Source organism: Mytilus californianus, unplaced genomic scaffold, assembly GCF_021869535.1.
Source record: "Mytilus californianus isolate M0D057914Y unplaced genomic scaffold, xbMytCali1.0.p SCAF_3, whole genome shotgun sequence".
Taxonomy (NCBI): domain Eukaryota; kingdom Metazoa; phylum Mollusca; class Bivalvia; order Mytilida; family Mytilidae; genus Mytilus; species Mytilus californianus.
In genome coordinates this window covers 54,245,599-54,272,046 of record NW_026262679.1, presented here as the reverse complement: position 1 = coordinate 54,272,046, position 26,448 = coordinate 54,245,599, and the positions used below count along the sequence as shown (strand labels likewise).

The 26,448-nt window shown below is 32.0% G+C and overlaps 2 protein-coding genes and 1 long non-coding RNA gene across 3 annotated transcripts; 2 read left to right on the top strand and 1 right to left on the bottom strand.

Annotated features, from left to right (window-relative positions):
- The first annotated feature begins 13,476 nt into the window (after nt 1-13,476).
- On the top strand, nt 13,477-16,730 carry LOC127734887 (uncharacterized). Its single transcript, XR_007997808.1, has 3 exons — nt 13,477-13,743; nt 15,603-15,678; nt 16,325-16,730. It is a non-coding gene; the product is annotated as an uncharacterized LOC127734887 (long non-coding RNA).
- Nucleotides 16,731-17,247: 517 nt separating this feature from the next.
- LOC127734876 (uncharacterized) lies at nt 17,248-18,873 on the top strand. Its single transcript, XM_052244926.1, has 2 exons — nt 17,248-17,412; nt 17,957-18,873. Exons 1-2 carry the CDS (start codon nt 17,253-17,255, stop codon nt 18,697-18,699), a joined length of 903 nt encoding a protein of 300 aa, XP_052100886.1. The 5' UTR covers nt 17,248-17,252; the 3' UTR covers nt 18,700-18,873.
- A 1,642-nt stretch (nt 18,874-20,515) lies between these two features.
- LOC127733527 (putative ATP-dependent DNA helicase Q1) lies at nt 20,516-23,038 on the bottom strand. Its single transcript, XM_052242879.1, has 3 exons — nt 22,463-23,038; nt 21,705-21,846; nt 20,516-21,096 (listed from the first exon to the last, which is right to left on the bottom strand). Exons 1-3 carry the CDS (start codon nt 22,844-22,846, stop codon nt 20,516-20,518), a joined length of 1,107 nt encoding a protein of 368 aa, XP_052098839.1. The 5' UTR covers nt 22,847-23,038.
- Nucleotides 23,039-26,448: the final 3,410 nt, after the last annotated feature.

Below are 26,448 nucleotides of genomic sequence, written 5' to 3'. Positions count from 1 at the left end.
ATTATTTTACAATTTTCCGTTAAATAATACACACAAAGAGAACAGCGGATATAGGAGTTTTGTGAAAAGGTAGTTATAAACATCACAAAAAATATCGTCCTCATTCAATACTCTTCACATGCAAGAAGCAAGACCAGATAATTCGAATTGAATATTAATGGTTTTAAATGAAACTGTATGCAGTAAATAAACATTTTTGAAATAAAGTCATAAAGATATTCAAATTCAAACTGATTATTTTTTAAACCACTTTTATGTCCCTTGTTATGCTACAAATAACATTACCTTTCAGATAAAAACTAATTCATGTTTGGTTTTGTTATTGTTTGAGTGCACTTAAGAATATTAGCTAACTGTGCAGGCTTACCAGCCCTCCAGAAATAAAGCGTATAAAGACTGTTAAAAATCTATGATCAATGGATAAAGAAAAATGATAAACTATTAGCAAACAAGGAGTGGTTGGAAGAAAGATCTGGAAAATGGGTATACGATAAAGCAAATCATTATAAAATGCAGTACCAAATTTGAAATCAATTCCTTCCAAACAAATCATGATTATTCTGACAAAAAAATTATTGGACGAAAAAAATCCAACCATCAGCGGAATTGAAATTCGAATAAAATAATACATTGTTTTTATTACTGTAAATTTTCATCAAAAATATGCAAAAATACGTATACTAAGATAGGCATTCTCTCAATAAAAGTTAAGGTTTAAGCTATCCTATTTAGTGTTTTATTTTTAATTCTATATCCTAAAGGGTTTTAAATATTTAAGATTTCTATGATCGTTCCAGAAATACGTGACGTGTGAAAATAAATCGTCATCGCGCTTTTATTTATCACGACTGAGAATATGTCATCAAAATTCTAACAAGGTTTAAAATCATTCATTTATACTTTAACTCTGTAAATTAAGGATGTAGTCATTTCAGGTTTAGGAATTTTTGTCAGATGTTCGGACTCCTTGGGTTTTTACCCCATATCACCCACTTTTCGAGTCAGCCTTTTCCCGCCATTTTTAAAAAATCAAATATCTCCAAAAGGAGTTCCATAACCTATCAGTATTTTTAGCTTATTTTGTTCCTTAACTAATGCTCTTCAGATTTATAGTATCAATTTTAGATTCTAGATTTTTTTAATTTCACCTGCCTACATCCTTAATGTTGCTTTGGCAATTCTTTTTTTATTTCTTTCGCAGACTGACAATTTCGTTTAAAATATTCTTGTGCTTGTCCATTTTTACGACATTTACTTTAAAAAGTGCTGAGAACAAAATCTGCAGTAGTTTTACTATCATCACTTGAATCTGGAGGCAGATTAAAGGATAAATTGTATGAAGGTTTTTTTCTTATTCAGACAAGTTTTGATTGTGAAAGCAGGAGGCTGTTATTCATCGGATGTTGTTGATTTTTTTTTCAATTGTTTCACCTTTTGTTATGTCGGGGCCTTGTATATCTGACTGTTTGGTTTGGGAATTGGCCATTGTTGAAGGTTGTAGGTTGTACATTGACCTGTAGATGCTATTTAAAATCCACGTCATTTGGACTCTGTTGGATAGTTTTTCATTGGATAATTCAACAGTTTTTCCTATTTATTATATGTTATGATCAATTGAGTTCATAATTGTGTATCGTTACTTTTGTTGACAAGTATACATATTAGTTACTGTAGCAAAACCCAGTTTCAAATTGACAAATGCATGTCAAATCTCCATTATCATTTTAGTTTGCTACGGATGAAAATGTATGTAGAAAACAGCTATTCTTTATGTGCCTGTCCCAAGTCAGGAGCCTGTAGTTCAGTGGTTGTCATTGGTTCATGTCTGTCATATTTGTTTTTCGTAAATTGTTTTGTTATAAATTAGGCCGTTAGTTTTCTCAATTGAAATGTTTCATATTTTTCATGTCGGGCCTTTTATAGCCGACCATACGGTATGGGGTTTTCTCTTTGTTGAAGGTCGTACGGTTGCCTATAATTGCTTACATCCACTTCATTTGAACTTTGGTGCATAGTTGTCTCATTGGCAATCATACCACATCTCCTTATTTTTATATGGAAATATGTATCTCATTTGCGGCTACAAGTCGTAGCCTTTACAATTATCGCTTGGCGGCAAGATAAATAATTATATTTTAGATGTTTTTGTTACCAAACTGCCATGCTTGCTCAGCACTAGTTGGTTTATCAATGTCTTTGAGTATGGACATGAAGTAATTGTAAACCTAATTATGCTTTCCATTTAAAATTCATCTTTCAAGTTGGCATGAATTTTCCAGGGACATTAAAATAATATCGATTATTTTTACCTTCCCTAAATAACTTAATCTAACATATCTTAAATGTTTAGGGTAAATGTTGTGAAAACATGGGTATTTTATTAAATTTTTCCTTTTGTTCGTTCCCGTGAGACAGCTTAAAGCGTGATAATTTTTTCTTTTAACCTGATGTTTTCCTCTGAGATGAAAATCAAGAATTTCCTCCCCTTCGCCATGGATTTGACTATTTCATGTCTCAAATTGAACTGGGAGTTAATTTAAGTCTAGAACAGTTTTGGTGGTGGTTAAATTTTTTATGGAAGCTATATTTTAATCAGATAACAGCAAGATAAAGAAAAATAAAATAAATTCCACCCATATGGCGGAATTACAAAACTGTATATGCCAAAACATTAACTGAACAAAATTAAGAAAAATAGGCGGCAAGTCGTTACCACTGTTTTTATTTGCATCAAGGCCTCACGTTGAAAAATAGTAAACACAGATCGTCATCAATTTCTTTTCTTTATGTGAGTAACAATTTTCAAAAGACTTTTAGTTATAAACGACTTTAATGCAGGCACCTTATATACGGCTATATTATATATCATTCGAAAGCTTATGATTTATACTTTCTGTTTTGCCCAGTCGTAAGACATTCGTACGGTGAATTTTTCGTTACATCAAGGTCAAAGGTCAGGGAAGAAAATTCAAACGATAATTAACGTATATTTACAGAAAATTGCATATATTAAAATATCCTCCAAATATGAAAAAAATGCTTTTAAACCAAATTATTTCTTGGGGGATCAATATGTTTATCCCCAAATAAAAATAAATTTATCTTTTATAGGTCAATGTTTTTTTTTCAATTTTAAATTGCAATTAATCTATATTATTTTGAAAACAGCCTTATATTGGAGATGTTACAGTTGTCTAAAACACGCCATCTGGAGATAGGCATAATTTTACTTTTCTACGTTTAAATGATATATCGATTGATGTCAATATGCGGAAGAAAACAATTTGTCATAATTAAAGAGGGGGTTATTAAAGATGAAAAAGAAATATACGAACTATTTACAGTAAGAAGAAGACGATCTTATTTATCTTTTGAATCATGTTGAAATGCCAACTTGACCTTGCTCATAAAAACTCATCAAAGATACATCCAAAATTGTTGGCGAAATTTGAAATCAGTTGATTGCATTTGGATGCTCTTGGTTGTCCTTAATGAAATCAACGAATACTAGAAACAATAATACTGCTGTTTTTTTGTTTAAAATAGTTATATATGTTAGAACATTTAATCTCGTTTTATATTCGAATTAATAGGTTTAATTTTCAAATGAATCCTGGTTGAAACATGACCTCTTTAAACACAAATCCAGGTAATTGTATATGTAAGCACATTATTAGTAGTTGTTTCATTAAATATGGCTGAACCTTTATATTCTTAACGATTGAATATTATTCTTTAGCACATATCGCCACCAGTTTTGTTTCTATTTTGTTTACCCTTGTATTTAAATTTACTTAATATTTACTTTATCGAGAAAGTGTATATATATATATACTATACACGGTATGTACTATCAATGACAAAAGCTTTTTTTGCTGACGTCATAGTCAAATTTAAAATTTACTATCTACTACACATTTTTTTGTTGGCGTCTTTGTTAGATTCATTTGTATGCTTGTTTGGTTTTTTAGTCAGTTGTGTTGTATATCTGTGATGTATGTTTACACGGTGTTGGCTGCTGTATCCTAATTGTGGTCATATAAACCTATTATATCTGTTTGGGTAGCTCACCCAATTTTGTCAATATAACGGAACTATAAACAACTGTCATACAAGAGAGATGTTTAGCTAGCGATAAAACCAGGTTTAACCCACCATTTTCTTCGGAAAATGTCTGTGCCAAGTCAGAAATATGGCAGTTGTTTTTCACTTGTTCCGTTGATCGATAGCGTTTGATTTTGTCAGTTTTTATGGACTTCTCCTTTTTGAATTTGCCTTGGAGTTCGGTATTTTTGTTATACTTTTTTAGGTAGTGATCCTTTTTACTTTTCGGTATATTCCTTTGTGGACGGTTGTTTGTCTGTTCCACATTTTTTGTTTGGTCATAATTTTATGCATACCTGTTATAAGAATATAATGTAGCATAAAATGTTGTATAGCATAGTCTACCATAAACTTTTAATGCAAAATCATCAATGTAAATTTGGCCTCAAAATCGTCCTCATATATATTCATCCTTCAGCAAAAGTTTAAGGCAAATTTATTTCTAACGTGTAGTCATAGTAAACAACAACATCCAAAGTACTATGTTTTTGTCATAGACCTATTTTTATATCAGTTTTATACAAAAAGTCTTGATGCTGATTGGTTGAATTGTGGCCATGATGTGACTACTACAAAGTAAATTTCATCTTTGTACTACCACTATTTTAACCATTTACTGATAGGATGTCTAATTATAACTTTCAATTTGGTGCTTTCGAAGCACTTTTCTGGTTAACCTTCATCATGAACGCTCAAACCAAAAACTGTTAAGGCCAACAATGTATAAATAAGTATTAATAAAAATACCAATTCTAACTTAAGGTTAATTAAAAAGGGTGAAAGTCCATAAAACCTGACAAAATCAAATGCTCGACTATATCAACCAATGAAACGAATGGAAAACAATCGTTTTATTCCTGATTTGGTATAAGCATTTCTATAGTGGGTAAAACCTGATTTTATAACTACCGTAACCTGCAACGTGTATGACAGTTGTTTATAGTTCCGTTATATTGACAAATTTGGATGAGCAACCCAAATCGACATTATTGATAAACGTGACAATAATTGGGATCCAGCTGCCGAAACTGTTTAAACATATATCTCAAACATACTAACACAAATGATTTAAAAATCCCAACAGACATACAAGTAAATCTGACAAAACCCCCAACAAAAAAACTTTTTATAGTTGATAGTACATACAGTTTTCATATACGATTTCCTTATAAAGTTCAAATTAAGTAAACTATTAATACAAGGGTTAACAAAATGAAAAAAAAAACACTATAAAAACCTCATGCGTCCGAATCACACCACTGGACCAAGCAGCATCAGGAACGCACAAAGCCAAAAACCCAAATGGCCGGTTACACAAATGCCGAGTCACGTCAAGAGTCATACGACTAAAAGGAATATGATAGTACAAAGATAAAGGGAAAACTGTAAAATAAATAAAATGATACACAACGTTAGCACCTAGAATCTATAAAACAAGATCATCCGGTATTATTTGTGAATAACAAGTTCTTAAATATATGTAAGGAGCTCTATGACCAAAAGGGCATTACAGGAATAGCCAGATCAATCTAAGGTCAAATTTGTTTGAGGGAAATGGAACATTATTCTCTTGATATCTAAATTTATCAACAGATACTTAAAGAATGAAAAGATGTTGACTGAAAGTCAATGTAACTGCAGCATGTAAATTTTCTGTTGCTAAATAATTATATATTTCTATACGGTTTCTTACAGTCTCCAAGAACATTACAATGTCTAGTGTATGATAGTTTAAACTTCTGTTGCAGTAGTCAATGAATTCGTGCATTTATACAATGAACAATGCACTATGCAGTTGAAGAAACCAAGAAGGCATGTTCTATGATTTGTTCACTTTTGAATAATCAAATAATCTATTATGTATTAATTTACCTTTCTTTTGCTGTCTTTATATCAATGAAAAGTCCTTTATTTCTATTCATGTTTATTGATAAATAACAATTCAAATAATAAGAAAATCAACGAAAGAGTTCTATTTTTTGTTCAAGCAGGAAGTTTCAGTACACATTGAGATATCAGTTTCGCAGCGTAAATTTCACCAAAGAGCATTCGCGTGTACAAGTTCGTTTAATGTCTTTCGCATGCAATCTTATGTTGACTTGATACATTTTTTTTTAATGTAGAACAACTAAAAAACATTTTTGCAGATGGCGGTATTTTTTGGCAACTATGCGAGTTGTTATTATTGACTGATAAATTAGAATTAAGCGTGATTGTAGTAAATTGATGAAAAGGACTTAAAGTATATTTTTGATTTTGTTGATTAATAGTTGAATCCCAAACTTTTTTGTTTTTGTTTTGGTTTTCACTCATTTTTATCATTTTCACTACGTTTTCTGAAAAAAGCGGTGTTTGTTAAAAACACGTCACAAATATATCAAAGTGAGTTAGACAGTTGACTATCAATCTCTGTTCTAAAAGTATTTGTTGTTTTCATACATTATTTCATTATTCATAAACAGAATATGCAATAATGCTGACATTTTGAAAAATAATAAATTGATATAAAGATATAACAGATAATATGCTTTTGAATTGTATATGATTAAGCCGTGTGTTAGATGGATACATTACATTCTATGGTTAATGTCACTCCTCTTTTTTCATATGCAACAAGTAAGTTACGAAATTATGAACAGCTTTTCAGTATACACAAGAAGTTTATGTAATATTCTCACCTAGAGCTGAAAAATTGTTATGCAAGACGATTTAGAACCGTCTATATAAAACGGTCTATCAGACACTATCTTTATTATGTTATTTTCATTAAGCTCTACAACCGCAATTGCTGTGACGGTTGTGTAAATCAAACTATGTTGATAATGAAAAGCATGTGTAACCTCTACGGAATTTTTCAACATTCGAAATCCAGCTTCATCAGTATTTCTCGTTTCGATTACAACCGATACGAAATAAAATCCGGCCTTTTCACTTGTGAAAACTCCTGTTGACTTAAAATTAGAAAGATTTTTTAACCCCTTTGATTGTATTATATTTTGGAAATTTACTATGTTTGATGTATTTACGTAATAGTCAGAAGGAACACATCCCATTAACACAACTTTTTCTTCTTCATTGTGTTGTGAAATTAAACTTTGGTTTTTAAAACATTCAGTATGTAGTTCAAACTGTTTAATTTGCTTATCAAAAAGAAGCTGAAGACTCCCCAAACGACTACTGACATCTGATAAGTTGTAGGCAAAGGAAATATGAAATCCGTTTATTTCAATATCCTTATTATTTGATTCCCTCTGCAATTTGTTTATATCAAATCTGGTTGTATTATACAATGACATGAAATCCTGATTTCTAGCTTATTCATGGCTCCTCAGTACATTGACATTGGAATCAATTGTTTGCACCTTTTGTTCTAATTCCTGTAAACTCTGAAGTTGTTGTATGTTTTGTAAGTGTTTCAGACTAGCGACGTCAGTTTTAAGATTAATTGTAATTTTTTTGCAAGTCGTGAAAGCTCCTTTGCAGTTCCGTGAAGTTCGTATGGAGTTCTTGATTTTCATAATGCAAATCTTCTATTTTCTGAAGTAATTCCAAGTTTGTTTTATTCTGTGATAATCATTTTTCTAAGGTTGCAAATTTTTGTTGAAGTTGATATATTTAAACTTATCTCATGGTCACGGCGTATTTCATCCAATTTATGATTAATAAATACTTTATCATCGACGGTAAGATACTGGTTAGTTCCCAATGTTTGTCCTGCAGAAGGGGGGTAATCCAGAAGAAACCCATAATTCAAAGCAAAGCACACAAGTAAACCTTCAAACTTCAACATGATTAATCCTATCACTGTGATGTATTATAGCATGTTATATATTTTATTTAACACCTAAAAAGGATGGATTTGTTATCAAATAAAAACGAAAAAACGTGTAATCAGTAAGTGAATACAATGTTCATTTAGATAATGTATCTGAAATGGAGCAAAAGTCCAAATACATTTGTATTTCGTATGAATATAAATAAAAACTGAATAATATCTTTAATGAGAATAAAAAGGTTATTTTACCAGGATATTTTATCAAATTATTGGAAATGTTGATATGGAAATAATTAAACTTTTAAATTGTTTTAAAAAGGGACAAAAAAAAAAAAACAGAAGTACAAGATAAACAGACAACCAAATTGCCAAAAGATAAAGACAAAATGAAAAACAACAGTACACAACCCCACAGTGAGGGTGTCACTGAACTCAGGAGCGCAGGAAGGGTCAGCAGTACATGCTCAAATATTGACAACCCGCCATATTACGTGTGTTAAAACATGTCAATGAGGGACTTGAAGGCAACATACAATAGCAGATTGGAAAACATGGTTTTTTCTATCCTCAAAATTGAATTGCTCTCTTAAAGCAGAATCCTTGCGTTTTATTTGAGCTACAACCGTTACATGTTTAATTCTACTAAACTCGATTAAGCAAGGAAAAAAAAGAAAAGTATATCAAAATATTGTTAGCACAGCAAACTGCACCACCATCACCAAAAAAAATAATCTAAGAAAACGTGGACACAAGGACATCAAGTGGCATTGCCTTCAAGGGTTGCGATATAGCTTAAATCTGATGGGCAATATCAATAAAAGACTTTGAACCTATTTGTAGCATATGTCTATATTGGTAGTTACAACACGCTTACGAAATAAATATCGACTAATTCGTATGTAGAAAATTTAAGCATTTATGACAAACAAACTGCTCAAGATAAAGACTATCTTATTTCTTGACAAAAATAAGTAACAGTTATTTAAAGGTTTGGGTGCTCAATACACGAATAAACGTTTGTGAGCATTAGAACCATATGATCATTAGTACAGTAGCCAATATCTTCTGTGGTTAATTTTAAATGAGTAAGTTTTATATATACTAGTATATGTATATAAACATGTCTAAATTGAAAACAACGTTCAAACCTATGATTGCGTTGGATAAAAACCGGAATTTTTTTACGTGTACATGCAAAACAAATTTCTTGTTAGAGGGGTCTAAATTCAGCACAAACAACATTTTCCAAAAGACCAAAAAAGTGAAAAAGTATATTTTAACAAAACGCATTTGACTAACAGGTCGAACAACAAATGTTCTTAAACCCTGCCGACTATATGTATATATATATATATAGATCCTAACGTTTCTACGTATTTATGAATACTTGGCTTTCAACTGTTTTTGGTTTGAGCTTTCCTGATAAAGGTCAATCCAGAAAAGCGCTTCGGACATATAAAATTAATAAAGTGTTATTTTCATTTTGTAGGTAATTTTTCGGATAATAGTATAATGCACAAACTGTAAATTTAGAATCTCTTTATTTGGTATTTTTTAATCTCGGCAATACCGAAGTACTGTTTTCTGGGAAGAATGGTGCACTTTTCCCCCCACGCGGCCGTGTACACCACTTTTATTATTACTATTCACTATACTATATAATAAATCAAATGTTGTGGTGAACCATTTGGGTCGGAAAATACCACCACAAATTCAAGAGTAAGGAGAGAAATTCAAATCATGTGAATACACAGAACCCCGATCCAATCCTTCTTTTACTAAAAGAGTTCATTATTCCCTGTTTTATATCTACTAAAAACATTCTATTCTTTTATAATTTCCATTTTAGTATGCGAAAATATGCAAAATCTACTTCAAAAATAGATTTAAAAATTCCGCTGATCGGTTGAACTACTGTGACGATCCCAAAGATTCACAACAAAAATTCCTCCGCTCAAATGTAACTCCTAAGTGAAGTACACTGTTAAGGCAATATATTAAACTTGACAAAGATATATATAAAACGTATGCCATGCTTATGTATGTTTATATTTATTAACACTGAAATATTGTTAAATGAAATTCTATACAATTTTGTTTTGTAAAGCGATAGTGAGTAAGGATCTATCGCGCCATAAAAAAAAACACGAATAAATAATGTCAATGATCTTCTTAGACTTCATTTGAGAATATAAGATTTTTTTTTTCTGTAATTTCGGTGATCATTATTTATAATTGATTTGTATTTTATTTTGGTTCATCGAACTTCCTGGCAGTAAGTAACAATCCCATTTCTAAGAAATGTAAACAATAGGCTATTTCCCGTATTTGCGTAGACCTATATCGCGGAACTGGCGTATAGACAAAAATGTGAACCTTGACGATATGGGTCACTGACTTTTTGATTCCATCATAATTTTTGAATTATCTGTATTTGCAATATCTTTGTATTTAATTTGTAACCGTGCACATATCTTTTGCATGTCATGGTTTATGTTCAAGTTTTGGTTTGTGATCCGGATTTGTTTTCGCTTAATCGATTTATTACTATTGAACAGCGGTATACTACTGGTGCCTTTATTGCGTGAACCCCTGAGGGTTCACGCATATTTATTAGTTAGAAATATAGTCTATGGAGAAATATTCGGAAGTTAAATTATTGTTCATTCGGAACACCTATTCATCTTATCTGTATTAGCTTCCTGCAATTAAGAGCACCTCCATACGGTGTATTTAAGATATTTAAAACATGGCAATAAAGAATTTTCGCTAATTCACTTATCTGATATATGATAATAAACAATCTATAGATCCTTTTCAAACATGTATATTTATTGTAAAGCTACATTTTATGCATTGCAAGGGTTTACTGACTTGAGCAAAGTTGACAGTTGTACCCTTTGATAAACAAGTGAAAGTTAAATGGCCAAGATTTAATTATAACGACCTATGGTATCAAACATCTGTGTCTAGATATTCACAGAGAGATATTTTAAAATTTTAAAATAGTGCTGTGGTTTCTACATAATGAGTTATAGTGGGCTTTGGAATTTGATTTGTAACAATAAAATCATATGCACACTTGTCATTTTGACAAATCAGATAAAAAAAATCTGTTTCAAATGAAAATAAACAAGTAAAACAAACACTGTTCGGTTATATACATTTTTACAACTTTTACTGTTTCCTTTTTACAGTATTCTCTATCAATTAATTTATCTTGTAAGTTAATTAAATGTTTATTTAATTCATTGATGTCACTTTTATTTCAGTGACCGCTGCAGAAAGTCTTGACTCGTTCAAGAGACTACTGTATGCACATTAAATTTCAAGTCCCATGTTTTTATTTGCACCATATATAAATGTTATGTACAGCACAAATTATTTCCTTTCTGTTAAAATTATTTTGGACTTGTTAAGTATGCAAGCGCACACCAAACAGTGACAGGATAGTCAACCACTTAGTGGTAGAAGTAGAAATTTCTTATATTATTCACACACTGTAATGCTCTTAAATTTATGTGTGTTTTGGTTGTGCACTTGTGATTGGTAAATATTGATACGTTTCTGTGTTTTTAATATATGTGACTTAACATCAAGAATTCCATTATTATGGAATCGTTCACTTTTGTACACTTCGGTATCTAAATAGAGGGTGGTAAAAGGGAGGGTCTGAACACGGAAACACGTGAAATAACAAATCGCAAAAACGTTGCACGAAAAAAAAAACACTCTGGAAAAACGAAGCCAAGGAATAAAATCGTAAATATTAAGGAAAAAAGTACCAAACGTTATTACTCAGCCGTTCTTGGAGATCATGCAGTCATTATAAATGGACATGGCGACCCTGCATGTGGTCACCTTTTAGCGTCCGTTAGTTGCATCCGATTTATCATAGTAATACAATAAACTGGACCCCTGCTGTTGTTTCAATCTTATCTACACAAACAACAGGTCAGCGCTAATATAAGACAGCCACGATTAAGGCTGTACCGTTATCTCTCGTAAATTACGAGAGTTGATAGTTATAAACATTGAAAATGGCGCCGAACAAGTAAATATGACTCCTCGTAAAATTGGAAAGAATATATGTACTGTATGCAAGATTGTTGATTTACCAAATGGATCGACTTGGAGACACCTAAATTCTGATGCTGGTCTTAAGAAAAATTTGTCAACATTGCTTCTGAAATACGGCGAAATAGATGTTTTAGAAGGTGTCGTTTGTAGAAACTGTGAAAGAAAACTACTGAGTATAGACAAACAAGTTTCAGAATTTCGTTCAAAATGTAATGAAAAGTTAGATTTAGTAGGTGGTAAACGTTGCATGTCAGAACATTTATCTAAGGCAACAAAAAGACGGAATGAGTCGATAGAAGTAAGAGCTAAAACTGAACTTTTCCCAAATACTCCAGATAGTGGAACATGCAGCATCATTACAGAGGATAAAGAAAATGACAGTTCTGTGCTGAATGTGATACCAACAACTCCGAGGCTGAGTTTTTCTAATTCTTCAGATTCTGGATACATTACATTATTAACACCTTTCTTCCAAAACCAAGTTTCCAGAGTTATAGTACAACCCCTAGCACCATAGCAGACATCAACAAAAGTACAGTGCAAAGTAAATGGTAAGTTCAATTCTTTAATATTACAGTTTTGCATCTATGATATATCCCTCTTAAGAAAAGGGGACTGTCCGGCCCCTCAAACTTTAAACCCTTGAATTTCCTGTTCATTTTGGGGCCCTTTTAATCAATGTTTAAAAGTCACCAATATGTGTTAATATATGAAAGTTTCGAGTCTTATTCCGTCAGTACAAGTGTTATTCGGATAATAATGGTGTAATTCAGTCATTCCTGTTACCCTTTATACAATGTAGCTTGCTGTTCGGTGTGAGCAATTTTTTTTAAGGCTCCTTGTTGAAGACGGTACTTATAATTGCTAACTTTTAATACATTGCGTCTTGGATGGAGAGTTGTGTCATTGTCACTCATACCACATCTCATTATTTATGTTATTTGTACCTAATATAGAAAATATTTGTTTATATACATGTACTAACTGCATGATCTGTCATGTCTGAATCATGTGTGTAAATGTACAGTGTACATGTATCTGAATATTTTAAATTGATATTTTACCTTATTATTTATATGTATTTTTTTTATTTAAATTACAGTATAACGTCAACTCCAAAACCAGAAAACAGAGGTTCAGAATTAAAATTAAGCAAAAAACATGAGTTGCCACTTCAAGAGCACAACTATGCAAGCAGTGCTAGAGAGAAATTCAACAGAAAGAAAGCATGTTCCAGAAAGAAAAAAAAACCTTTTGAATCATCATTGAAAACAACAGAAAATAACGATTTACACAAGAAATTATTGAACAACCAGAAATTTGTGACATTTTGTCTTCTGAGGAATTCTCAACTGTTATTTCTGTTTTGCCAACAAGATCACGGAAAACTTTGGTTAACACCATATTACAATTTGCTGAAATTAAAACTCTTGTGAAAGAAGAACTGTTTTCGGAGTTATCAAAAGAACACAAAATTTTGAAAAACAGAAAGCATGGAAAAATAAGCACATTTAATGACAAAGGATTTTGAAGACTTAAAACAGTTTACTTGGGACAGTATTGTAAATGAGGCAGTGACAGAATTCCCTCTTCTTGTTGATGTTTTGCTGGCATTTTTAGTCCCTGACAGTTTGGAACAAAAGACTAAAGTAGAACGAGTTGCATCTCTAACTCAAAGAATTGGATTTTTGTATTCCGTTCTTGCACAGGGCAGAAATCATGAACTGAGTAAGGTGCAGAGAGTTATAAGCATCAACCTGTTTGACAACCTGTGTGATCAAAAGGTAATTTATTTGCTATATATAGCTTGTTGATTTTAATTGAATGGTTAAAAAAAATGTTTGTTTAACAACTCAGTGACTTACATGTACCAAATTCATGTATATATATGCGCAAATGACATGTTCAAGTACATTGTACATGTACATACAATGTACATTAACATGCAGCTGACATACACATGTACATGTATATAATGTGTGAAACAGTGTGATGACTAATCTATTTCAGTAACACACATACATGTATATCAATCTGACACGAAATCAAAATTCAATAATATTCAAACAAATTGAGTTCTGAAATTTTGAAATACAATTTCTTTCTATTGTCAGATCAAAATTGTATGTACATGTAATTTGGACATTAGGTTGGGTAAAAAGCGGATAAAAAAACATTTTTTTTTCAGTTTTTTTTATACCTGATACAATGTATGTGAACCTGCTTGAAAATTTAACCCATTGCCTTTTGAAATGTTTTAACTCACCAAATTAATAATTTTTATCAGAGGATTACATTCATACATGTATATGTACATGTATATGTATACATGTATGCTCAACAGTAAGTACTTGTCATGACAGAAAACTAGAATTATCATTTTAAAAATGTACATTGTACCTACGTACAAATATATGATGAAGAAAATTAGATGGAAAAAGCTCAGTTTAAAAAAAAAAAATGCAAAATTCATATAAATAATATTTTCTTCCTCCCCTTTGGTAAAATGTTTGGATAATAATATTCGTGAGTACCTGTAAAAGAAGCAAAATTTCTAATACTACATAATTTTAAACAAGGTTTATAGTTATCATGGTTATGTTATCTAACAGTTTATCTGTTAAGTAATTTATTCATATTTGACATATATATATTTAAAACAAATATCATGCTCCTACACATGTAGCTTGATTCAGGTAACGTTAATTAAAAAACAGCATGAGATCACACCTGGTTTTTGTATGTCTGTCCTTGGCTTAAGACTGTCATGACTGACACAATGTCTCTAAAAGTTATCAATCTCAGTATGTACATGTACATTACATGTACATGTATGTAATGGTAATATTAAAACATAATAAGATGTGGTATATGATTGCCAATGCAACAACATTCCTTCAATGACCTAAAGTAGTAAATATACAGTCATAAATTGTGGTTTGGCATTTCCAGGACCAAATTCATTTATCTCCACATTTTTCTCAAGATTGTATTACAAAATTCAAAAAAATCAACAAGACAGAAAAGATTTTCACAGGCTAGAGGCTGGCAGTCTTGTGCTAAATTCGAAGACTTAATATAAAAGCTAACGCAATTACAGGTCAAGCTATGAAAGGCTCTATTAAAAATGACTAGTGTAAAAATGATATCATATATAAAACTGTAAATTCAGAAATAATCAAGTTTCCTGATAAGAAATTAAATATTGCAATGCAGAATAAAAGGTCAAACTTGAAAGCATTTGGGGCCAGCTGAAGGACGCCTCCCGGTGCGGGAGTTTCTCGCTGCATTGAAGACCCATTGGTGGCCTTCAGCTGTTGTCTGCTCTATTGTCGGGTTGTTGTCTCTTTGACACATTCCCCATTTCCATTCTCAATTTTATACATACATGTATATTTGTTTTCCTTTCATGAACAATGTTGTACAGGTTGTATCTGACTTTTGAGAGTTCATTAAAGTTTGCCAATATTTGTTTGCTTGCACAAATATGTGGAAAGCAGATAACACACAACACAAGCACAAGATTATTTGGTTTGAGCCATCGTGCTTACACATTTTTAATATTTTTTTCCGTTGATTTGCACATTAACCATTGTTAACAGCATTGCATGTAACATTCTCCAGTATGCTGACTATTTTTCAGGGACTGAATGCATGTATGAAAATTGAAGTTTTATTCATTCAAGCATGAATCAAAGAAATGAAACAGCAGTGAAGAAGTATGTATTTCTGTAAATTGAATGCATTAAAATATTATTTAAGCAATAATTCAAGGTCATGTAGCCATAATTTTTAGGTATATTGTACATAATAGGAGGCATTTTTATGCTGTTTTTTTTAAATAAATTAAACTTAAGCTGGCAACCATGAATTATATTTTTATTCTGATAGGACAATAAATGTCAAAGGTAATTTGAGTATGTCAATTATTTTTAACTGAAGCTTTACAAACAAAGCATTTGAATGACTACATACATGTAATGTACATAGTGGAATTAAATGACATTTGTTTTAATGTGGAATGGGTGAACACAAGATTTCTACACTGTAATACAGAAGTAGGTTAAACCGTTATGGAAAATAAGAATAGAGGTGCAACGTACATGACATACAAAGAAACGGTTAAATTGCATTGATATTAAGAGTAAGAACACTCTGAATAAGTTAAAATAAGTTTATATGAAAAAATATTTTCAAATAAAAAATAGTAGACACAAAAAATAAAAAAGGGGGAGGTCCACTCCACAAGCGCCTGTGGTTAAAACAGCCTATTCACCTGTGCAAATAGAATGAATATAAAAAATGTTGTCAAGTTGTTTTCATTGGTACAAAATCATTTTTAACAAGTGAATTTCTCATCAACAGGTATTTGACAGATTGCAACCTATAGGTGTCTGTTTGAGCTATGGTCATGGTTTGACCATATTGGACAAATTTTCTGGAAATTTCAACTCCGCTGTCATTGATGCTCTGAAAGATGAGAAAAGGATTCGCTTGGTAGGAGACAACATTAATTGGAAGACAAATGTTCACGACGAGAGACAAGACAACCATGGTAAAATGCATCATGCTTTTGGATCCGCTGTGATTGTTCAGACCCTATCTTTTGACAATATAAGCAGAATTAAACCTCAAAAACTTTTCTATGAAGTAGACCATCAGCTTTTCCTTCCTTCGTCGGAAGAATGGAAGCATATCAAGGAGGAATATGCCATACATATGCTTCATGTTGCCTTCAAACATATTCCTTACTTTAAGATTTTTGAAAAATTAATTATAAAACAGATTGTTGGTCAATATAGTGAGCAATTGAAGAAGAAAAACAAGGTTGTTCCTTTACCCGTGCTCCATTTGAATGAACAGAAATGTGATGATGTTGTTCAGATTATGGACTATTATGAAAATTTCCTAAGTGACACTTATGAAAAAGCTGGATTGGACTTTAACAACAATACGCACGTTCATTGTGGGGGTGACCAGTTGACGCGTGAACGGTATTCTGGAGCAAAGAGATTAAGATCAGGAGCTGCCACACCATCCAATAGATTCGAACATTTATCTCCAATAACTTTCGAATTGTTTCACATGCAAATGAACTATGTAAAATTGATGTTCAAACGTTTGTATAGTGAAGAAGGACTGCAGGAACAAGGCACCCTAAAATGTGAAGCAAATAGGGTTCTAAGAACGAGTTTGAACCCAAATGTTAATGAGCATTTTGATGCAGATAAGGACTTTATTGTGTCATTCACAGATGCATATATTGTTGAGGCCATTACCCATTTTTTTTTATATGGAAAGTGTGTTTTCTGCACCAAGAAAAAATGTATTACCTGACAATGTTTGTACAGAGGACCAAAAGAAGGAATGGGTGATGGATATGTTCCAAAAAATTGTTGAAATCTATGTGTGGGATAAAGAGAACAAACAAAACCAAGAGGATAATGTTGAAGGTATGTTAAATCATTAATATACATAAAAAGTTTACAGAAATCGAGAAATGGAGTTTGTTTCCTTACTTCCTAATTTGAGCATTTAAGGTTTTATTTGAAGTCTTGAAATCAGTGGTGCATTATACATTTTGTAGCTTCTTATAGTGAAATTCTGATATAATTTTAATATTTAATTGATCAGTAAACAAAATGGGCAAAAGGTTAACATGGTTAATACAGAAACAAATATTTTGAGAAATTAAAAAAAAATAATTGAATGTTGAATAAAAACAATATTCTGAATAGGAATTATGATTTATTAAAATCAATTTATCATGTTTATTCTCATTCAATTACAATTTTGTGAAGATAATAAAAACTCAAAATAGGAAGAGAAAAAAAAATCAATGTAAATTGATTATTTTACACTTTTTATAATTTGGATAAATGTTTAACATTGTGTATATGATTGTTATAAATCTAATATGAGAATTTGTGTCAAATAGGTGAACATGCCCCTTTAATAAATTTCAAATGTATTTTACAAATAATTTTATCGTTTCAGTTGATGGTGTTGTCATTCCAATTCAACTAAGTAATGGAAAGAGACGGTCCTATGTAATTAAAAAGGCACAGAAATCACAAACACCACAAGAAGACAAAGTGAAAAATTATGGACATTTATGTCTTGAACTTGGGTTACAGTTCAAGGCAATACTGGATCTTTGCAAACTGCCAGATAGGGATCGTGGTCTACGACTATTGAAAGTTTGCATGATACATTTCAAGGCAAACAACAACTTGTCCAAGTATGCCTATGAAATTTTAAGATTATTGGTTCATCAGTTGTGCATATTGTCAGAGCAGGAGGCACATGAAGAGTTTTATGGACTCTTCGTGAACACTAAAGGGAAAATAGACAGCCATATACCATTTGATTTACAAATGGAATACATTGTGAAGTCCGTAAAACGTAACATTAAACACATGTTTTCAAATAAGACCGATAAAAACATAACGACAAGAACAAGTGCTCTTCCAGCAATAAAGGATATAGCTGAAAATTTTGACAAAACTTCAGGAGTAATCATCCGTTGTAAAAAACATTCCAGCATTGATGTCATCAAGGATGAATTGGACATAATATTCGACCTGCAAAATGTAAATCCTTTCACTTTTACAGCAGGCAGATCTCATGACTCATTTAAAACAATATCTAGTAGAATGGACAAGCTCTTGGATGTGCATCATTTTCATTCTTGGATAGAAAGCAATGTATACAAACATGCTACTGAACTCGGAAATTAATTCTCTACTCATCATGCTAACTTTAACATTTTTATACGACTGCAAAATCGTATATTGGTATGACGTTGGCGTCGTCGTCCGAAGACACATTGGTTTTCGCACTCTAACTTTAGTTTAAGTGAATGGATCTCTATGAAATTTTACCATAAGGTTCAATACTACAAAAGGAAGGTGGGGATTGATTTTGGGGGTTATGGTACCAACAGTTAAGGAATTAGGGGCCAAAAATAAGCATTTTTGTAACTTCCAGACATAACTTGTGTGTTAGTGTATGGATCTCTCTGACATTGTACCACAAGGTTCCATGTCACAAAGGGAATGCTGGGATTGATTTTGGGGGTAATTGCCTCCAAATTTTAGGAATTAGGGGTCAAAAAGAGGCAAAAAACAAGCATTTTTCTAGTTTCATGACAATAACTTGTGTGTAAGTGTATGGATCTCTCTGACATTGTACCACAAGGTTCCATATCACAAAGGGAATGCTGGGATTGATTTTGGGGGTAATTGCCTCCAAATTTTAGAAATTAGGGGCCAAAAAGGGGCAAAAAACAAGCATTTTTCTAGTCTCATGTCAATAACTTGTGTGTAAGTGTATGGATCTTTATGAAATTTTACTACAAGGTTCCATATCACAAAGGGAAAGCTGGAATTGAGTTTGGGGTAATTGCCCAAAACGTTTAGGAATAAGGGGCCAAAAATAAGCATTTTTCTAGTTTCCAGACAATAACTTGTGTTCAAGTGTATGGATCTCTCTGAAATTGTACTGCAAGGTGCCATACCACAAAGGGAAGGCTGGGATTGATTTTGGGGGTAATTGCCTCAAAATGTTAGGAATTAGGGGCCATAAAGGGGCAAAAAAACAAGCACTTTTCTAGTTTTAGGACAATAACTTATGTGTAAGTGTATGGATCTTTATGAAATTGTACTGCAAGGTTCCATATCACAAAGAAAAAGATGGGTTTGAGTTTGGGGGTAATTGCCCTAAACGTTGAGGAATTTGGGGCCAAAAAGGGGCCAAAAAACAAGCATTTTTCTAGTTTCCAGACAATAACTTGTGTTCAAGTGTACAAATGTATGGATCTCTCTGAAATTGTACTGCAAGGTACCATACCACAAAGGGAAGGCTGGGATTGAGTTTGGGGGTGATGAATCATAAGGGGGTTCAAAAAATTTGGGGGAGGGGGGGGGGGGGGTGGTTTCCTTTTTTTTTTCTTTAAAATTTTCCATTTTAAATTGGTTATTTCTGATTTATATATAAAAGCAAATAATAATGATATGGTTTGAATAGGTAAATTAAAAAATTTTAAGTTCTTAGACCACATTCATTCTGTATCAGAAACCTATGCTGTGTCATTCCTCAGTGTGGTGTTTGGGGGCATGTTTCCGCACTGCAGCTATATATATATATGCTTTACTTTCAATTACAATTCAAATATTCTTTTTGGCTCCTATAGTTGTATGGAATAAAGATCAAGACATCGCGGCATCACTTTCAAAGTCTTAATACATGCATTTTACATTGTATGACACAAGATTCATAAGAATAAACTTAAGTCACATTGATAGCATTCGGTTGACTTTGTATATTTTGGTTAGGTTGATGTCTCTTTGACACATTCCCCAGTTCCATTCTTTATACTATGACTTGACATTTCTTTATTAAATGCAGAAAAAATACTTTTGATCACCTTAATGGTTTTTTTTCCCCAGCATTAGTGCATGAATTAAAAAAGTACAAATCAAATTGGTTAAGCCTAAAACCATAGCTATACAACTGCTGGTCTGCAAAAATACAATAATAAATAATGATGATTAATTAAGATTTTAATAATATGAATTGTTTAGCACAATACTTTGAACAATGATTGAAATTTTCTGCAATTTCTGGACCAATTTTAGGATATTGTTCTAGTATAATGGTACCAGAAAGGTAGGCTTGATAGTTCTCAGATATCAAATTTGCAAGCTCTTTGGTGAGACCTGTATAAATTGCTGCATTTGGCATGTTAAGACATTCGTTTTCTGATTCAAAATAGTCGATAACAGTTGCTAATACTGAACTTTTTAAACTAACATCAGTAGCAGATTGTGGCACATCAATGATATTGTCTGTTTGTTCCATTTCACTTGGAATTTCACTTTTTTTTTCAGAACACTGATTACATGTGCATTCCATTTCACATAAATCACAACATTCATGCTTGAAATTCATTTCACTGAATTCACAACCAAAATGTTCACATAAATAGGCACGTCGACAAGTTTTTGAATTGCAATAATCTCTCATTCCATCTGTCATACCAGGAACAGCTTGTGAAATATCAGATTTGTTATAGTACAAAATAGCTGTTGATGATTTACCATCTCTTCCAGCTCTGCCTATTTCTTGTATGTATACTGAAATGAAAATAAATTAACATGTTAATTGTTATCTATCATTGTTTATGTTTGCATACATGTAAAAACACATGTATAACATACATGTACATATATATAGGTTAATCTAAATTAAGAACATTCCAAATTTTGAAACGTTAACAAGGGTTTTTACTGGTAGATTTTTGTATAAAACGATAAATTTATACAAAATTTGATAAATGGACATTCCAATACTGTATTACAGTATTTAACTTGTTTTTTTTTGTGTGTATAAATTGATGAATTTAATTGTACATATGTATAGACTTTGTATATATATATATATATATATGCATATTATTTATTGCTTTTTTTGTACCACTGAATTATGATGTTTTGAAATACATTCATGTATATATATTAGAAAACTATAATATGCAAGTAACTTGTCTGTTTGTTTTCATTTTTATCGTAAACTTGTCAAGTGTACAGGTCGAAAATGAGGCTTTTTTTTTGTTCGGTGTGATATCTGAAAGCATATAGTTAGAGGACAAAATCCAATTTTCAATGAAATTCATCTCGAGTGATCAGTGAAATTTTATATCTTATTATAGACTACTTAATTTGCAATTGTATTTGAAACATACTTTCTAGTGTTTTTGGAACTCCAGCATGAACAACCCTTCTAACATTTGGTGAATCTGTACCCATACTAAATGCTTCCGTTGCAAAAAGCAGTTTAAGGTCACTTCCAGGACTTGCCATGTCACTCAAAACTTTGCTCTTCATCTAGAAAATTGAAAAAATAGAAATATTTGAAAATTTATCATACTATAATAACACCAAAAAAATTATGGGTACATGTACATTGTCAGACCGATGCAATATACCTGTATTTACAATATAAAAACAAAAAAAAATAGTATGATTGCTGAAGTGACAACTCTTAATCTCAGACTAAATGAGTAACAGTACAGTAACATGTTTGTTGTAAATGATCTGGTTCAGTTTCAAAATTGTTGATGGTGTGGTACATCATATAGACAGGCTTGACAGAGCTGTCGTTCATTTTAAATCTCAATGTACATGGAACTATATATATATATATATATATATAGCTATATAGAATTATACTGTTACGGTTCAGCTTTGAAAGTAATTTTGATTTGTCATATTTGATTTAAAATCTCGTTTTAAAATTAATGGTGTGATACAGTGGATGACTGGACAGACCCAGCTGAACATACATGTACATGCATAAATGGAGCCTGGAAAAGAAATATATTTTTAGCAATTTAAATGTTTTATAATTTCTTATTTTGATGATATGGGACAGAAACCTTTAATTTCTTTTGAATTTGAATAGTTTCTTTAATGACACCAAAGAAAGTTATAAGACATTTACCTCTGATGTACATGGGCTGTGAAACTGGGCAACACATTTCTCAATATTGTCCTCTTTGTCTCCATTTTTCAATGGCCTGACCACTTCCTCATAACCATAGCCACACCAATTTATTTTCGAATAAACTATTGTCCTTTCAAAACTTGACTTGTCTGCCCGTAGTTCATCAACTAATGGTTGATAGATAAAATCATATGATTCCTGGACAGTGTTTTTTCCACCACATCCAGCTGGTCTTTTGACCAATGTCAATTTTATGTTTGGTCGGTCCATTGATGATTGGACAGTCAATGCGCTCTTCATTCCAAGCTGTTTTCTTATTTCATTTTGCATTTTGGTTGTAGCAGTTGCAGTCAAAGCCAACATTCTTGCATTTGGAAACATTGACCTCAGTTTTACAAGTTCAGTGAATTTTTCCCTGAATCCATGACCCCATTGAACTACACAGTGTGCTTCATCCACAACTATATGTGAGATTTTACTCTGCCATTTCTCTGACTTAAAAAGTCCAAACACGGCTTTATCAATAAATTGTTCTGGGTGACCCAAGATGTATGAAAAATTGCAACTTTTCAATTTTTCAATGTCAGCTTGAAAGTCCTCAGATAATACACCAGTTTTTAAGCAACGTACAATATCTGAGTTCAAATGTACAGCTTTATCTCCATAGCGTACTAACTGTTCCTCTATGATAGAATTCAGCGGAGAAATTACCAGAATAGATGAATTTCTGAAATACGGCAGTGTCTCAAATATTAATGATTTTCCATATCCTGTTGGTAGAACGGCTAATGTGTCCCGAATCAACGCTTCTCTGATACACAGAATCTGAGCTGGTTTCAAAATTCTAAATTCAGTGCCCCTTAATTTGTTAATGGTTGTCAAAACTAACTTTATTTCATTCACGAGTCTAATTTTCTTTTCAAAGTCCGCCATGTTTATCTAGGACGCTGCGTATCGGAATATCTCTAGAGTCACTGAAAAATCAATTGACCAATGCGATGGTCTAATCAGCCGATATCAATTTACCACTGACCCGTTGTTTGTGTCGAAGTATCAATCAGCGGGTGGCCAGTTAAAGTAATACAATAGGCTATTAATAAATGTCTTGGGACCAGTTAATTAGTTTATAATTTAAAAAAATATTTGGGCTGACTTTGAATTAGTCCCGGTTTACTTTTAATCAAAGCACGAGAAAATAAGAGTACCGATACGAAACACGGAAAATAATTAAGGGAAAATACGAAGCACGCACATCGAACCAAACACGAGAAAACGAAAAAAAAACAAAACGTCGAAACACGGAAACACGTGAAATAAAAAGGCCGAAAACGTTGCACGAAAATAACCCTTTACCACCCTCTAAATAGGCCATACTAGATGTCGACACCTCATATCAGAACTTAAGTAGATGGTCAATTTCGTTTGCAAGGTTAAAGAAATCTTCAACTTGCTATAATTTGCCTGTGAAGACCATAAAACCGTCATCCCTATTGACAGTGTAATTTGATGTTTTCTCTCCATTGGAACTTATCTAAGATTTTAATGAATAGGGCAGACATATGCAGATCTGTACATGTTGGTGACAATGGGAGCTCCTATAATGTGTTTGTATAACAGTCCATTAAACTCAAATTCATTGTTTCTAAGAATTAATTTAATAAATGCAGTTAAATCTATTTTGTTGTGAATCTTTAAAGTATATTCTCCTGTGTGTCAATAAATTCTAATGCGTTGATATCAGTTTATTTTTTTTTCTAAATTATCAATGATCATACTTGTGTACATTGACGTACATCATAGGCAATAAGAATGCATACTTTTTTTACCTCGTGTGACTCTATTTTATTAATGAAATTTTTTGTATCTTAAATGTAAAAGTTATGCCTCTTCAATAATTGGATGTTGGATGTGTACTAATTGATAATTTAGTCTTAGATGCATGATTTTTTTAATTAGTTGGTGGCTTTGAACTAGCTGTCAGTAACTGCGAGTACTCTCACATCTGTACTTAGTGTCTATTTGTTGTTGGGATATACAAGTACCCGGCCACGTCCACTCTGTGTAGTATTTCTGTTTGTATCCATCTGATGAGTTAAGCCTTTTTCAACTGATTTATATAGTTCGTTCTTATGTTGTACTGTTACACCACTGTCCCAGGTTAGGGGGAAGGTTGGGATCCCGCTAACTGGCATGTTAACCCCGCCACAATCTGTATGTATGTGCCTGTCCCAAATCAGGAACCTGTAATTCAGTGGTTGTCGTTTGTTGATGTGTTACATATTTGTTTTTCGTTCATTTTTTGTACATAAATTAGGCCGTTAGTTTTCTCGTTTGAATTGTTTTACATTTGTCATTTCGGGGCCTTTTATAGCTGACTATGCGGTATGGGCTTTGCTCATTGTTGAAGGCCGTACGGTGACCTATAGTTGTTTAAGTCTGTGTCATTTGGTCTCTTGTGGAGAGTTGTCTCATTGGCAATCATACCACATCTTCTTTATTATATTTATAATTAGATCAAGTAAGTATCTCTCGCGGGAGAGTTACACTTAATTATGATTGGTCGGTAACGAACATTAATGTGTCCTGCTAGCTGACCAGTTCCGCCAATGCCTCATTACTTATTTCTGATTAATTTTATGAATTTTTGGAAGAAGGTACATTTGTCCTCCATGTTTTGAATTATTATTATTCTTTAAGAAATTATACGTCTGGGAATCTTTTTTTTTCTCTCCTTGCTTTATATTTAACACTTCTCTCAACATGCCAAAACTGTAATGATTTACAATAAAAAGAAAATATTATTCTCCACACACATGGCCAAGATAACACTGATATATAATTTTTTATTCAGTTGAATTAATAAATAGAATAAAAAAGTTCTAAGGTTCACGTATTGTCTTCTTTTTTTTTAAAAGCAACTTGTTTTTACAAGATAAATGGCTTATGATGTGGAATTTTGTATGCACACATAAAGATGGCGCAGTCAGGATTCTACTTCGTCAAAATTGTCTCCCCATTACGCCACCTAATATTTATAATCGTAAAAATGGAAGCCATTGTAGTGATGACGCGCTGTCAATTTAGATCTTGAAAACCGATAAATTTATCCACATAGCATCATTACGATCCTTATATTCCAGTTGTATTTTAATAAACAAATGTATCTACTAGCTATTGAGCATCATTTAATGTACTTTTATGCATTTGGTCAACTTGAAACTATTGTCTGATCGGTTGTCAGTGGGAATTTTCGAAAGTTCAAAAATATTTAAAAAAATTCTAATTAAATATTTCGTGGAAGGGCAGACTAAAAATTTTCAGAGGTTGAAGACTAATTACCCTAGAAAGCACACACAGAAAATGAAGTTTTTTTGAAGTTATGCATTTTTAAGATCCAATTGAAAAGTCTGTTGTCAAGTACTTTTAGTAAAAATTTGTTATTCGAACACACCTACTCTGTTGTCATGACTCATTAGAAAGGTATTTTGACTTGACCCATATATTTCATTTTTCAGTACTGTAAATTTTTAATGTTATTATATCAACCTAGAGCCTAAATATATAAAAATAATAGAATCTGAATCGAGATGATGTATCAAATATTTTCTTTTATACGTTTTGAAGACAGAATAGTCAACTCAAACACGCCTGAACATAAAAAGGTGTTTTCGGTGAAATTATTGCCCATTTTGGGGATTTTTTCCCAAAAAACTATCGCCGGGGGCAGAGATGCCAATTAATGGTTTAAAAAGATCAATCTTTTATCTTTCTTTGCAATTTTTTTCGGTGGAATTTATGCTTATGCACAAAAAAGATCCACATGTATTTGCACCTACCACAATCGACTGTTTTTTGAAAATTTGTCTATAATTTAAAGTTTACAAATGTCTCGAAGCTCCATACCATAACTTAAGTAAAAACACATACATAAGACGCATAAAATCCTAAATTAGGCACATTCATTAAACTTTTAAAGCCCATAG